At 40.1% G+C, this 13,935-nt stretch overlaps 1 protein-coding gene across 1 annotated transcript in view; it reads left to right on the forward strand.

Annotated features, from left to right (window-relative positions):
- kif6 (kinesin family member 6) overlaps nucleotides 1-13,935 on the forward strand; it is a 35,862-nt gene that overhangs the window by 19,080 nt on the left and 2,847 nt on the right. Inside the window, exons 13-15 of the mRNA XM_078796109.1 lie at nucleotides 567-764; nucleotides 7,401-7,503; nucleotides 7,725-7,780. Of these exons, the coding sequence (XP_078652235.1) occupies nucleotides 567-764; nucleotides 7,401-7,503; nucleotides 7,725-7,780 (357 nt within the window). The remainder of the gene's footprint in view (nucleotides 1-566; nucleotides 765-7,400; nucleotides 7,504-7,724; nucleotides 7,781-13,935) is intronic.

Raw genomic sequence — 13,935 nt, forward strand, 5'->3', positions numbered from 1 at the left:
CAGCATATGGAAAAGTGAAAAGTCATGGCAGCTAAACTGTGAACAGTATCACAGTGGCAGTTCTTATGTTTCATCCTTCTGTGGTAGCCGGCCAATGATTCTCTGTCATACTCACGCAGTGCACTCAGCCTCACAAGCATATCGACACTTGGACTCAAGTAGACAAACACATACAATCTCATCATTAGAGAAGATTTTGTGGAATCTTGGCAAGTCCTCTGCAGTCTCGCTGGCTCCCCTTCTCCCGACTGATTCATCCCAGACCATGACATCTCCCCAAGTCTGTAATGTCTGACAGAGAGCACATGTCAGCAATCTGCCATTATTAAAAGCCCACTATTGTGCTGCTGTGAGGAAATTAATGTCCATACAGCCCTTTTCTTTTGTTGTCGTTTTTGGCTTACCCTATGGAAATTCTTTCAAGAAGTGCACTTATTCATCAGTCTGGCGTTCTGAACTAGGCATTCAGGTGCAGCATGTTTTGTCATCTTAAGCATAATGGCTGAATTAATTGTTTTAACTGCTCAAACAACAGACAAATTTGGTCTATAACTCGGTGCATTCAGGTATCCTGGTTAGGCTTTTGAAGAAGGAGAAAAAAAGAGCAAAGGATGCCATAACTCAGCTCGACAGTATCAGCGACAGAGAGAAAGATGGCACCACGAGTGACTCCAGTTCATCAGCATTGCCACCATTGAAGGATGGAACCAATGAACCTACCACAAATGGTCCTGCAGGACGAGCTGTAGTGTACATGAAAAGAGGTAAAACAACACTGCTGCTTTGTTTTGGCAGGTAACTTTTACCACATTTTGTCCCATTGGTTAGCTGTTCAGAAACTGAATAGGTCACACTGATGAATCCCTTGAAAGGTTCACGTCTCCTGCAATATCCTTCCCGCTTTACAAATTCAGTCAAACTTGGAAGGAGCTAAGTGTTGGCCAGAAGGAGGCAATAAAATGTTAGGGCAGAGCTTTTCAACAACATTACTACAGCCAACGAATAGTTCTCTGTTTGACCCTAATCAGCACCAGGTAGGAAGTTTTAATGTGAAGTAAACATATTTAAACTGATTTCCTCTTCCTTACAAAAGCAATCAAACATCATGAAAACATCATCACTTCATCTTTCCAGCACTGCTTTGCGACTGCTCGCTGCTGTGAAATAGTGAGAATGAGACAAATGGATCCGACTAACAAAGTAGTTTATGGATTTGGTAAATGTTTAGCAGATGTTGTGTCTTGTAAAGCTGACCGTCAGTTTTTCTTAGCTGGAGGAGAAAGAGAATTTGTGATGGATTAGATGCTGAGAGCGCAGCCAGGTGATTTCCCTCCCATGGAATGTGGGCAGCCCGTGCTGATGCGTGTCTGGTAAAGTTGTCTTTGGAGCATGACAAAGCCTTCATTTTTGGAGAATGAGTATACAGTACCTTTGGTGCCCTATGTCCAAACAGTGTCATCGGTTACATGGACATATGAGTTTCCTGTTGCTTCTACATTAATCCTATCGTCATTATTATTATTTATTGATGATCATTAATTTAAACTTTGTGAAACTTTTACTCCATCCATCCATTTTCTATGCCCCTTTGTCACTAGAGTCACTTTGGGCGAGAGGCAGGGTACACCAGGTACTGACCGCCAGCCAATCGCAGGGCACATACAGACAACCACTCACACTCACATTCATACCTATGGACAATTTGGAGTCACCAATTAACCCAACATGCATGTTTTTGGAATATGGGAGGAAACCGGAGTACCTGCAGAAAGCCCACGCATGCACAGGGAGAACATGCAAACTCCACACAGAGATGCCCAAGCAGAGAATGGAACCCAGGGCTTCCCGATCTCCTGACTGTGTGGCCAACATGTAGCCTAAAACATCCATCCATCTATTTTCTATGCCGCTTATCCTCACTAGGGTCATCGGTATGCTGGCGCCTATCCCATCTGACCCTACATAAAACATATAAAATATAATTTTGCTCAGGAGAAGTCTGTTTTTTCTCATCTTTTTGTGACAGATTCGTCCGATATATATGCCTTTGTGTCCTGTAAGTAGAACATCATCGCAATGCCACATACTTTCTAGGGGTTTCGATTCTAATCAGAATGGAAAAATCGTCCACATACGACAACTAATCCTAACTTCTTGTGGACCAGTCTGTGTAATTTTAACCCTACCCTAAATGCAACAGGAATGCCGGGGTTACTGAGAGTTAAGCCATTGCAGCTTTGAGACACGCTTCCTAGCCGGCGGCAGCATTTATTTGGCTTTTCCTGCCTGATTTTGTCTAAGTGGATGATGATAAACCTGAGCCCGAGTCATAACTAGCTCAGTCGTGGCCACTGGGCAGTGGATTCTTATGAACCAGAAACTCATCACACTAAGGCTGTGCTCCTGTCTGCTTTAACCACAATCCCCCCATCCTCTCATTTTTGTGTATCTCTGCCCAGTGTGGTAAAAGGGCCAGCTGAGGGGTAATTGCTAACAGTGCGTCTGAAAGAGGAGCCTCTTAGGAAAATAAACACACATTTGAATCTAGTCCAGACAGATAAAGTTTGGCAAATCAGTCATTCTGCTAATGGACAATGAGGAACATTGTGAAAGATGTAGTGGAGCGATCATGTGGCATATTAGTCTTGTAGGATGGTGGATGATCTAATACAGAACCAACTTTGTAGTTTAGTTCACCTTCGCCTTGAGTTCGCCTTACTCGTCTTTGCCTTATTTCATGGTGCAAAATATCCCCCAATGCAACCACTTCCACTTGATGAGCTAAGGTTTTGAAGCATCTGCTGTTCTCCAACCACTAAATCTCAGACAGCGGTCTTGCCGATTTGATAGGCATGTGGTTTTACACATTGTGGCTATGCCAAATCTTCTCTTCATTTTGTTTACACCCTATGTGATACCGCGTTTACTGCAATGATCCTGTTCTGGTCTTCATTAGAAAATATCTACAATCCAGTGTTGGTCCACTTACATAAATATACCTACTCTACATGAGACGTACATGACGGACATTGAAGTCCATGTAAATGATCCAGCTGCTCCATAATCAAATTAGTTCACTCGGGTCACTCCTGTCATTCTCCGGAACACCATGCGTTGAGAAGAGTCTTTTACATTCCAACCATAATAAGTAACTGTGTGAACAAATTTTACACCAAGTTAGTTTTGGCAAAGGCTCCTCAAAATGTAGAATGTCTGGCTTCAAAGATTTTCATATCAGTTGCTTTTATTTTAATGATGGATCTCTTTATTGGAAAAAAATATTACATAGCAGGTCGGAAAATGGACCAGACGACCTTGACGTAACTAATTACACTTGACAAAAGAATGCTTCATTTTATTTAATTTTCTTTTCGACTAGTATGGAATTAATGGAATTAATCACTTCGGAGTTGGCCAGACTTCCTAATTATTAATCACACATCAAAGTCTTGTTTAAAGTCAAGTGGAGCTTCTATTTCATCCAAGGCAAAACCAAATGACCGTTTTCTACCACACTGTGTTTGTGAAGACCGTTTGGTCGACACATACATTCCAGAGCATATGGGTTATTGCGGGGAGTGGGTCATCAAGTTTGGCCATCCGTGGCATCTTAAACACCTAATGTATGAATTCCACTTCATCATCCAACCATAGCCACTCATCTCAGAGTTGACTGATTAAAATGTGAGTGCACCATTACGCTACACCTGCATGATTATTAGTCTTTTGTCGTTATATTGGATTTTTGGTCCAACATGACGTTATTTCTAATCACTGACGATACAAAGACTTGTGTTTTCCTACAGTTTTGTGTATTATTGTTAATTTTGCTTCAGTTGGTACCTGTTCAGGAACTCTCAGTGCCTCTTTAACGATTACACTTTCACTTGGGAATGTTCATCTAGTTTTCTCACACTTCACGTTTCTTGCTGACAAGTTCAAGTCTGGATTTTTCAAGGTGCAGTCATGTCAGGGATTGTGTCATATTTAATAACGTTTTGGCTTTCTCTTCAAGCCTTAGTAAGTTCAAACTCTTAAAAAAAATCCGTCTGACACCATTGTTTTATGTGACTTCATGATATAATACATATTTCACATCTGGAATGCGGTGACCCATTTGGACACAAGGAACCATTTTGTATGCACATTAGATCATTGTTCATTACGTTGTGCTCATTCAAAGCAAACACATTGCACAGATCCTTTTTCCGGCCTCTGTGGGTCTTTGGATGGTTATATTTGAATTAACATTTCATGCTGCATCCACAAGCCACCATTGTTACTGTGAGTGTAACAGATGTCCCCTATTGAAAAACTGTAAGTGTAATGATGATGACCTTTCCATGGAAACCATTCCTGCAATAATTCGCTCCACTCTTTCCATAGACATCATTCTAAACCTAGCTCCTAACTTTGCCAATATATAAAACATAGCCAGAATGGAGTTCATTTTCATTGGACATATTCTGCACTCGCTGCATGGCGGACGAGTGGTTAGCGCGCAGGCCTCACAGCGAGTTCAATTCCACCCTTGGCCATCTCTGTGTGGAGTTTGCATGTTCTCCCTGTGAATGTGTGGGTTTTCCCCGGGGACTCCGGTTTCCTTCCACATTCCAAAAACATGCTAGGTTAATTGGCGACTCCAAATTGTCCATAGGTATGAATGTGAGTGTGAATGGTTGTTTGTCTATATGTGCCCTGTGATTGGCTGGCGAACAGTCTTGGCGACTGGACTTGGCTGATGACCAGTCCAGGGTGTACCCCGCCTCTTACCCGAAGATGGCCCCCACCCCCACGACCCTCGTGAGGATAAGCTGTAGAAAATGAATGAATAAATGAATATTCTGCACTCTTTGCAAAATTGTGATATCAGTAGTACATTTCTATTGTATCCCCATTACATTGCCGACTGAGCTAGTTTTCTTTCAGGTTGATTTATTTGTGTGTCTGCAAGTACAGATTTAATGTCTGCTCTCAATGTGCTTCAGATTGTTTTTACAGCTAATGAATTTACAAGGTGTTCTTGTAGTCATTCAGGCCGATGATGACTTGTATTAGGCTTATTAGGGCTGACAGCAGACTTGAGATGTCAAGACTTACATCTTACTGTAAACTCTACTAGCATGTAATGAAATGCTGATGGGTCTACCAGGCCTTCCGCACGTGTCTGTGAACTAGGCAGCGTCTTAGATCGCAATCTCCCTGTCAGACGACCACAATAGAAACATACACCAAATTATGTCTCCTTTTCAATCTAATAAGCAGTTTTGTGCTCTTTGCACACAATAAAAAGTGTTACAGATGAGCGAATGGAATCACCATACTTCACTAGGTTGCGTTTTATCTTGTAAAGGTGGGTTAAAATGTTGGAAAAACTCAACAAAGTCCAAACACATTTGGTATGTCACCACTTGGGGCACGGAATTGGGAAATTGAGCCATGTGATCTCATTACTTCACTAATTCTGTTAGTACTACATTAAAAGACGTCATATTGCTCGAAAATATTTCCGGAATGTTGCTCTTTAAAAGTCGAATGAAGTGCATTTCCCTCAAGAAACCCTCAGATTCATTTGTTGAGGTTGGCTCTAGCAACAGATGCCTGTGAGATCACAGCTGGTTTTAATCAGAAGTTTCCAAAAATAACGGGTCTGAATTCCCCACTGTCCTAATCCCACATGAGTGACTGTCCTCTCCATGTCTGGTTTGTCACAAAAGTCCACACGTTTCAACAAGGGGCATGGAATCTCTCAAAAATCATGTGTGAAACTCCTTCGTGGCACTAGGAATGGTGCCAAGTAATGCAATGTCATTGCCTTCTTCCATCTATCCACATTCTACCATTTATCCTGTTCTGAGTTACAGGGCCGACTTAAGACTAAAGCCGACAACATTTTCACTGGGTACATAGCCTGCTGTAAAACTCATGATGGATTCACAGAAGTTAGCCTAGTGAATTATACACTCAGTGATTCTGTTATTGCAGGAGTTATTGTTATTATCTCCACCAAGTGCGCAAACAAGTGGTTTGTTTTCCTTCCCTGTTAGTTATATTGCGGTTGGTCATGTCTATTGTATTGTCTTCTCTTGATTTTGAAATGGGTTGGAACAATGCACACCGTACATACTATTTTTTGCATTAGATATAAACAATACTTGACAGATGTTTTGGACTTGTCATACAAAAAAGGGAGACTATTTTTTAATTTATAAAATTAGACAATTACAAAATAAAACAATATTTGACATCGTATATACACATTTATTTCCAAGTAGATTACAGTAAAACAATGTATTTTTGTGTTGTAAGCATAAACTTTTTGAAGCAGTTGTTAAACCATATTATGAGCTCATTAAAAAGAAACTGGCAGCAGGAGGTTCAGTCCAAACTGATGCCCTTTCCTTACATGTGGTAAAGTTGGGGAGAGGGAAGCCTTCCATATATTGCTGACGTGTTGTAGATACTGTAGATGCTTACGATATGTGTGTGTGTGAGTGTAGTTGTGTCTGTGTTTACTGGAAGACATGAATGTCCTTTATTTTTGTAATTAGGTTTAAGTGGGAGGTAGAGAATGTCAGTGGGGTTCTACCTCACATCTGGAAACCAGACTGGAGGTGTATACCTGTGTATGTGGAAACAACTCAGAATTTGCTGAGGGCTCATAGATGACAAATTTATTGCTAAAGGGTGGAAAGCAATCAGCCCGTGTGGCCAGAGCGTATACAGTCATGACCAAACATTTTGAAAATGACACAAATATTATTTTCCACAAAGTTTGCTGCCTTAGTTTGTATCATGGCAATTTGTATCTCCAGAATATTACAAAGATTGATAAAATGAATGGCAATTAATAAGAATAATTCAATCCCCCAAAACATAATTTCCAATGCATTTCAGCCGTGCCACAAAAGGACCGGCTGACATAATATTAATGATTGTCTGGTTAAGACTGGACTGGACTAGACGGAGTAAAGTAATGTTTTCTGATGAATCCCCTTTCTGATTGTTTGGGGCATCCAGAAGAACTACGTGCTAACTGCTAACAGTTGGTATTTCCAGCATTATGGAGCACCATCCAACTGCAAACTCCAAGCATTGATTGTCCAAGAATGGGCTGTCATATCAGGATGTGATATGTAATTGTCGTATGTCATGGTGAATTGAAAAAGAAGGGTCAACACTGCAAGTACAGTATTAACTTAATATAACCATCTGTATGTATGAAATGCTTGTAATTATACTTCAGTATATCACTGCAACATCTGACAAAATATCTGAAAACACTAAAGAAGCAAACTTGAAAACCGATACTTGGTTCATTCTCGAAACTTTGGACCGTGACTGTACAGTAGTTCATGTGTCCGATATGAGTATTCACACTGGATTTGTATTGTTGATAGGGCCGCAGCTGTCAATGGGTAAACAAGAGGCCTTTGAGACCTTTATTACAGACCATGAAGAACATCTCATCATTGAAGACAACAGGAGTCTGCTCAAACAGAGGTACAAATGATCAAGAAATGAAATGGGGAGGGCATCTGATTTGAAAAATTCCAATCCATACATGTTGTCTATTTGTCACATTTTCATGTCAACACTCAAGCTATCCAGGATTGTGTTTTTAAAGAATCTCTTGACTAAAGATTATTGGCAATGTTTCGTGCTGCAGTGGTTTTATAATAGCGTATATTAGTAGTAAATAGTTAATACATTTGTTGTTACAGGTCAGCAGAGGCCAGAAAACTTGGGGAACAACTTAATGACGCCAAACAAAAAATCAGTAAGTTCTCTGTGGATGCAATCATTTCATGCTTGGGTTCAATTCATCGATTTAACCCTGCTGTTAATTTGGAATATTTCAGTGATTATGATGTTTAGATACTGGATGCTGCAGTATTATGATCCCCAGTCTTCACTGTGGAAGTCCAGTTTCTTGCTGTCCTCAGTCTCCTCTCAAATTAAATGTATCTCCTTAAAGTGGGTGTAGGGTGGTGGCATGACATGGGTTACATGGGCCACAGCTGCGTGCTGCATTCGGACCGATACCATCCTATACTGACCCAGACGTGTAGTCAAGAAATTATTAAAGTACTTTATAAGAGTTTTATATACACTTTTCCCTGGCATAGAAAATCTGTTTAGTATGTAACGGCATTTAGATTGATAATACTAACTGCCTCAATGGCTGGACAGGACAAAAAAAAAGTACTGCTTTAAGCCATTCCACATGATGATGCTACTCAACCAATAACATCTATGCATTGGCGCTAAACCTTGCAACTCTAATTACAGCGACAGATGATAGAGATGAGGAGTGAAGCCAGCAGCACAGAAGAAGTGAGATATGGAGAGAGGACAGACAGGTGACATATGAGGAAATAAGAGAAACAGAGTCAGCGATATGGGGCGTGAGGACAGAGAGGCAAGTGACATACTATGTAAATGTGAGATACATAGTGAGAGATGTGGAGCGGACTACAGTGGACCGTGAAACGAATAAACCGGAGAAAGCAAAAAAATGAACACACATGACACTCACTTAGAAGAGAAAATTGGACAGCAAAAAATGAGCCCTCTACCCAAAATACTCATTTATGTTCATTCTTTGGTCTGAAAGGACAGAACAAGCTTGTCTCATACTGTATGTTCAGAAAGTGTGTCAGTCATAAAAAGACTAAGACTGACCCAATTTGAACAATTCTCCTGAATCCTGATCCTGTAGGTCAGTAGTTCTCAACCATCCAAGGGTGACCATGCTGGAGAATTGTTCTCTTTTTGAAGGGGCTCTGTGACTGGTCCTATTTGAAATTTACTTCAATACCCCTGCTATAGTAAAATACTAAACATGAACAAAAATATCATGTTTTATTTATCCATGGCCACCATGTCACACCACAGACTGTCTAGGAGTCTGAGAGGCGGTTCCTCAGGATCCCTTGACTCATCAGAAGCATGGCCAGACTTTTACTTTTAGGAAGTACATACAGGCACATGGAGGCCACAGTGTGTACAGAGTAAAACTATGGATCCCCTCCTCACAGCTGTAATGCATTCAGGGTCTTAGAGAAAGTCAGATATACTTGGTGCTAAAAAAAATATTTGAGAATTTTGTAGGAAGCCACAACAAGAAGGCTGAATAACCGCAGCCGACTACGGAGCCGAGGGTTGCCAACAATTAATTTAGTCCAAGACATACAAGTTAATTAACCGTGAAACGATGATCATTCATTACATTTTTTTTTTTCAAACACAAGAGCGCAATGTTTAAATCACAATGTAGCGAGGGATGGCTGTATTGTAACAATCTGCTTATTACTCCTTTTGTCTCTTTCCCAATTAAAAATGGAAACGTGAACATGCTAAACACAGGAAGTGAAGAGACTTTTAGTAATTGCTGAGACATTGGAGAAGGGTAGAATTAAATAAACTCTGCTTCTTCCTACTCCTTTCAAGGATGTTGAATTGCGCAAGTGTAACTGTATCATGTTCCTTTATGTAACGGCATGTTCGAAATGAATGAAACCATTACCATTACTTGATCTTGGAAAAAGACTCATCAAATGTCTTGATGCATTCCTCCGAGATGAGAAGTGTTTTTAGTGGACGGTGGTTGTCTCTTCTGGCAGGAAACTGGTGCTGTAATATTATGCTTGGGGTGCTTGCCTGCCATCTTGGAAGCCCTGCTTGGAAAGTAAATGCAATATTTGTCTCTCGGTTGATGTAGACTGTAGAAGTAGCACAATATAGATAAAGGCCTTTTATTTTATCTCTTGAATCTTTCCAGCATTGGGCTCAAAATCAAAGCAAGAAACAGCAGCTTTTGCAGACATTTTGTCCAAACATTTCCTTGCTTTATAGGATTATTCTTGGCGATATCATATGGCCATGGAATCGAAAACCCAATGGAAGAGCATCTGTTGTGAGCCCAAAAAGTGCAAAGACACAGCGGGATATGAACAGTGATGGGAATAACGGTGTTTAAATAAACGGTGTTACCAACACCGTTATTTTTTTCAGTAACGGGTAATCTAACTAATTACTCTTACTGTCAGCATAACGCCGTTACCATTTTCGACACCCTGTTATTGCACGTTACTGAAGTGCCTAAAAATATATCACCGACTTCATAACTAATCTGCAACCCAATGAGAATGTGATTGCGTTTTCAGAGAACTTGGGTGGGCAGGTGTTTAGAGCACAGCCAAAGTGCCGGGTAGTAGATAGAGCATAGCGAGAGATGGCGAGTGAGGAGGACTCTAGTGAGAAGACAGCGTTTGCCAAATGGAAGTACATACACTACTTTAACCTCGTTGAGGTCAAAGGTAAAAATGTACACGAGGGGAGTAATGCAATAGTTGCTTTTACTGGTAACTAGTTACTTTTGTGATGGAGTAACTCAGTTACTTTTTTGAAGAAGTAACTAGTAACTATAACTTGGGACTTTTACATTTCTGGCTGCACATTTCAATTCTATTGCATCCTTCCCTAAGCAGCTATAATAAAATGGTTGCTGTGGATGCTGTATCAAAAGGTTTTGAAAACACCATCCCAGAAGTACAGCATCTGTTCTTTTATAAGCATTGCCTGCAAGATTTAACCCGCTATTATATACACATAGGGCTAACATTATCACCCAGCAGCCCAGTTAAAACACTGTAAAACTAACAATTTGGATGTTTCCTTATACTCATTTCTAGCACTCAAACCTAGCATGGAAAATGTACTTATTTTGTCTAATGACATTTGATCACATAAATTGTTGTGTTGAAGAGTTCAAACTACTTCATACGTTGACTTAACGGGCTATTTGTATTTCAATAACTCTTGAATCAACACACACACCGACACAGGATAGCATTTATGATCCTTGGAACTTGAACCTGCCGTGGTAATTATGCGGCATAACAAGTTTAACCTCCAGGCCACAAATATTTATTGTGGCCTGTAGCTTGAAACCAGCGCTTTATAACGACGACATGTCTTCTGACTAAATGTGGGGGTTGGACTCTGCACAAGTTTGGTATGGAGACCACAGACATGTCCTGGAGAGGTGAGATGAGTTGACTGAGGTGTAATGCAGCATACAGCTTTATTACTTGAAACAGTGGTATAATTAATCTTTTATGTATTTCTTTCATGTCTGAAAATCTGTAAAAATGATGCCAAATCGCTGTCTTTAAAGTATGCCGTCATTGTTAATTTTGCATTTTATGGCTGTAAAGTGAATCAATTTATCACACTAATACTCTGATGAGTATAAAAGGTCGTATTCATGCATATGACTGCCTGGCCACTTTAAGGTCTCCCAAAGTGACTGATGTAAACCACACATATCATATGATATTGACACTTTTAGCTCAACATGCCAATATGACTCACAGCATGGATAGTTCTCAACTCTTCTACTTGATCAAGATGACTGATGCGTCAGTGATGTTTTGAGATTAAAACGCAAAGTTTTGAAAAGTGCATTCTTTTCAATTCTTTACATTCCTGTTTACACATTACAAAGACTGGGAAATGACAGGTTTTGCCATTGTTTGCCTAAATTAAATAGTTTCAAGCAAAAAATGGCTAAATAATGGCAAACTAAAATAGAAATATAAGGCCGACCAGTAAAGTGAATAAAGTTACATTTGAATACATCACTAGGTGTCAGTAGTGTTGCTGTAATGCTCAGTGACACACACACCAGACATGATCACCAGAGCAACAGCCTTTTATTGCAGGTTTGAGTTGTCTCACAACAGGCAATTCCAAACTGTTTCTACTGTAACACAGAGCCAAGCAAAAACTCTTAGCCCTCAACGTCACTTCCTGTCTTATTCACAAGTCATATTTACTTTTAATACTTCTACTGTGTTGGGTAACACCAGTGTAAAGGTGACTATAGGGGTGTTATTTTGTGTCTTGAGGACTCTGATAATTTTGAAATCCTATTTTGCAGAATTTCACTATTTATCACGGTTGGTTGTAGAACCTTTTAAGCATGATAAGTGAATGTATATTCTCAAAGAAACCAACAGTCATAGATGATCTCACTGTATTCATGTAAATAATGAGTATTAATAATAAGTAATAATGCAATGCATTTTCAGTATCTTCATTTTGTCTTTGTCCAAGACATAGCACTAATCCAACTGTGTTATGACACCTGTTGTATGTTAAGGTAGGGGAGTCCAACCACCCACCCACCAAAACACCCTGCATTCCCATTTTTGGGTTTCAAAGGTTGACTTTTAAACCTTCAATTGGCTGTAAGATCACTTTACGGTGCCATAACAGAGCACAGTCTGAACATGTGAGACCTGGGGGATTGTAATGGAAACTCCCTACAGCAGATCCATCCATCCAGTATGTTGAATAGCTCCCACTCCTACACATGATTGCCACAGTAATTTACTTGTCTTACTATCTGATGTATTGTCCATTTTGCTTGATCGATAGCTGAAATTGCTTCCTCTTTGCTAAATACTGTTTATACCTGAATGTTTCCCCCCTTCAGAATTTGGTTTAGTTCAAATTTGTTTAACTGCTGCTAGAAATTCCACACATATGAAATTCAATATTTTCAATTGGGGAATTCAAGCTTTTAATTATTGGCAAAAGAGCACAGAGCAGACTCCGATGAAAAGATGAGTTAGCCATATGTTAACCCTGCAAGTAAAGAGATTTTCATGATAGCCTTTTTGATGATACTTTGCATCCTATGAACATTCCTTCTTCAATGTAAAATGCCCACGTTATTGTGAAAACCATCAAGTGACATGAGCTGATTTGGTTGGATTTGGAATTTATTTTTCTTGTCTTGTTGTCAGAAATTCTTTGGATTGTTCAATTCCTTAGCATGAACATGATTCCTTACACAAATACATGGATCCAGTTCAGGAATTCTGGCATTCTTCCTATCATCAGTGTACAGTATTTTCATCTGAAACTTATTATATGTGTCATTCTGCTGACGGGGCACAGTTCATGATCCTGGGCAGTGGTGAGCCTTAGCTGGATGGAGAACCCAGTTCTCATTTTTCTTCCATACGTGACCTGGAGGGATGATGTTCCTGTGGTTGCATGTGGTGTAGCACTATTGACTTGAAGGAAAACCGTGACATGAGTTTTCCGTTGAGATCCTTTCTTCAAGCACCATTTTAAGTGTCAAGATATCTTGTTCCTCTTAGTGTTCTGCCACTCCTATTACAGAAACACATATTTCTGCCTGAATGGTATATTGAATTGTCTCTAAGCAGTCTCTAAGCAGACAATGTCTGGTGCTCATGTGCTGCCTCTGTCCACCAGAGGGAGCCAGAGGAGCCAGAGGGAGGCTGACATCATTGCAGTGACCCAATGAATGCGTTCCTTAAACGCAATGCATGGGAAAACTTTAAAATGTTGTTGTTTTTTTCATTTTAAGATTGTATTGGTACAATCCTGTAACTGACAAATTGTGGTCAAGTGTATGGAGACAGAAGTGGAAGTAACTGGTAATGTCTGGGGAGTAATTGTGTTGGAATGGCAGTGGCAAGCAGGAAAGGCAATTTGCTGCATGGTTCTGCTGCAGATTAGCCTGGCAGACCCAATAAACAATCCCCAGGTGGATTGAGAGAGTGAGACATGAAGGCTTTTTTACTCTGAGACCTACGTATTTACACAGAGCAGTGTAAGGTCACCACCTATACCATACAGCCGGGATTTTAGTGCTGGATTTTCAATCATAAGTTATTTAAAATACTGGAAACGAGTCTTTGCATAACTGGGGGAAGCAGTTAAATTGCACCTCTCCAGCAACTAGTCTGATTTTCCATTTAGTTGGTCCACGGCAGGTCTTGAACTTGAGACCTTCCACTTCCTCAGCCAAGTCCTTACAGACTTTAGCGCTACTGTACCGCTCCAAGGATGTATGAACCTAAGGAACCAGTCTGTCAGACAAAAGGCTTA

Source organism: Doryrhamphus excisus, linkage group LG14 (genome assembly GCF_037039965.1).
Source record: "Doryrhamphus excisus strain RoL-2023G ecotype Guam linkage group LG14, RoL_Dexc_Guam_v1.1, whole genome shotgun sequence".
In the NCBI taxonomy this organism is placed as follows: domain Eukaryota; kingdom Metazoa; phylum Chordata; class Actinopteri; order Syngnathiformes; family Syngnathidae; genus Doryrhamphus; species Doryrhamphus excisus.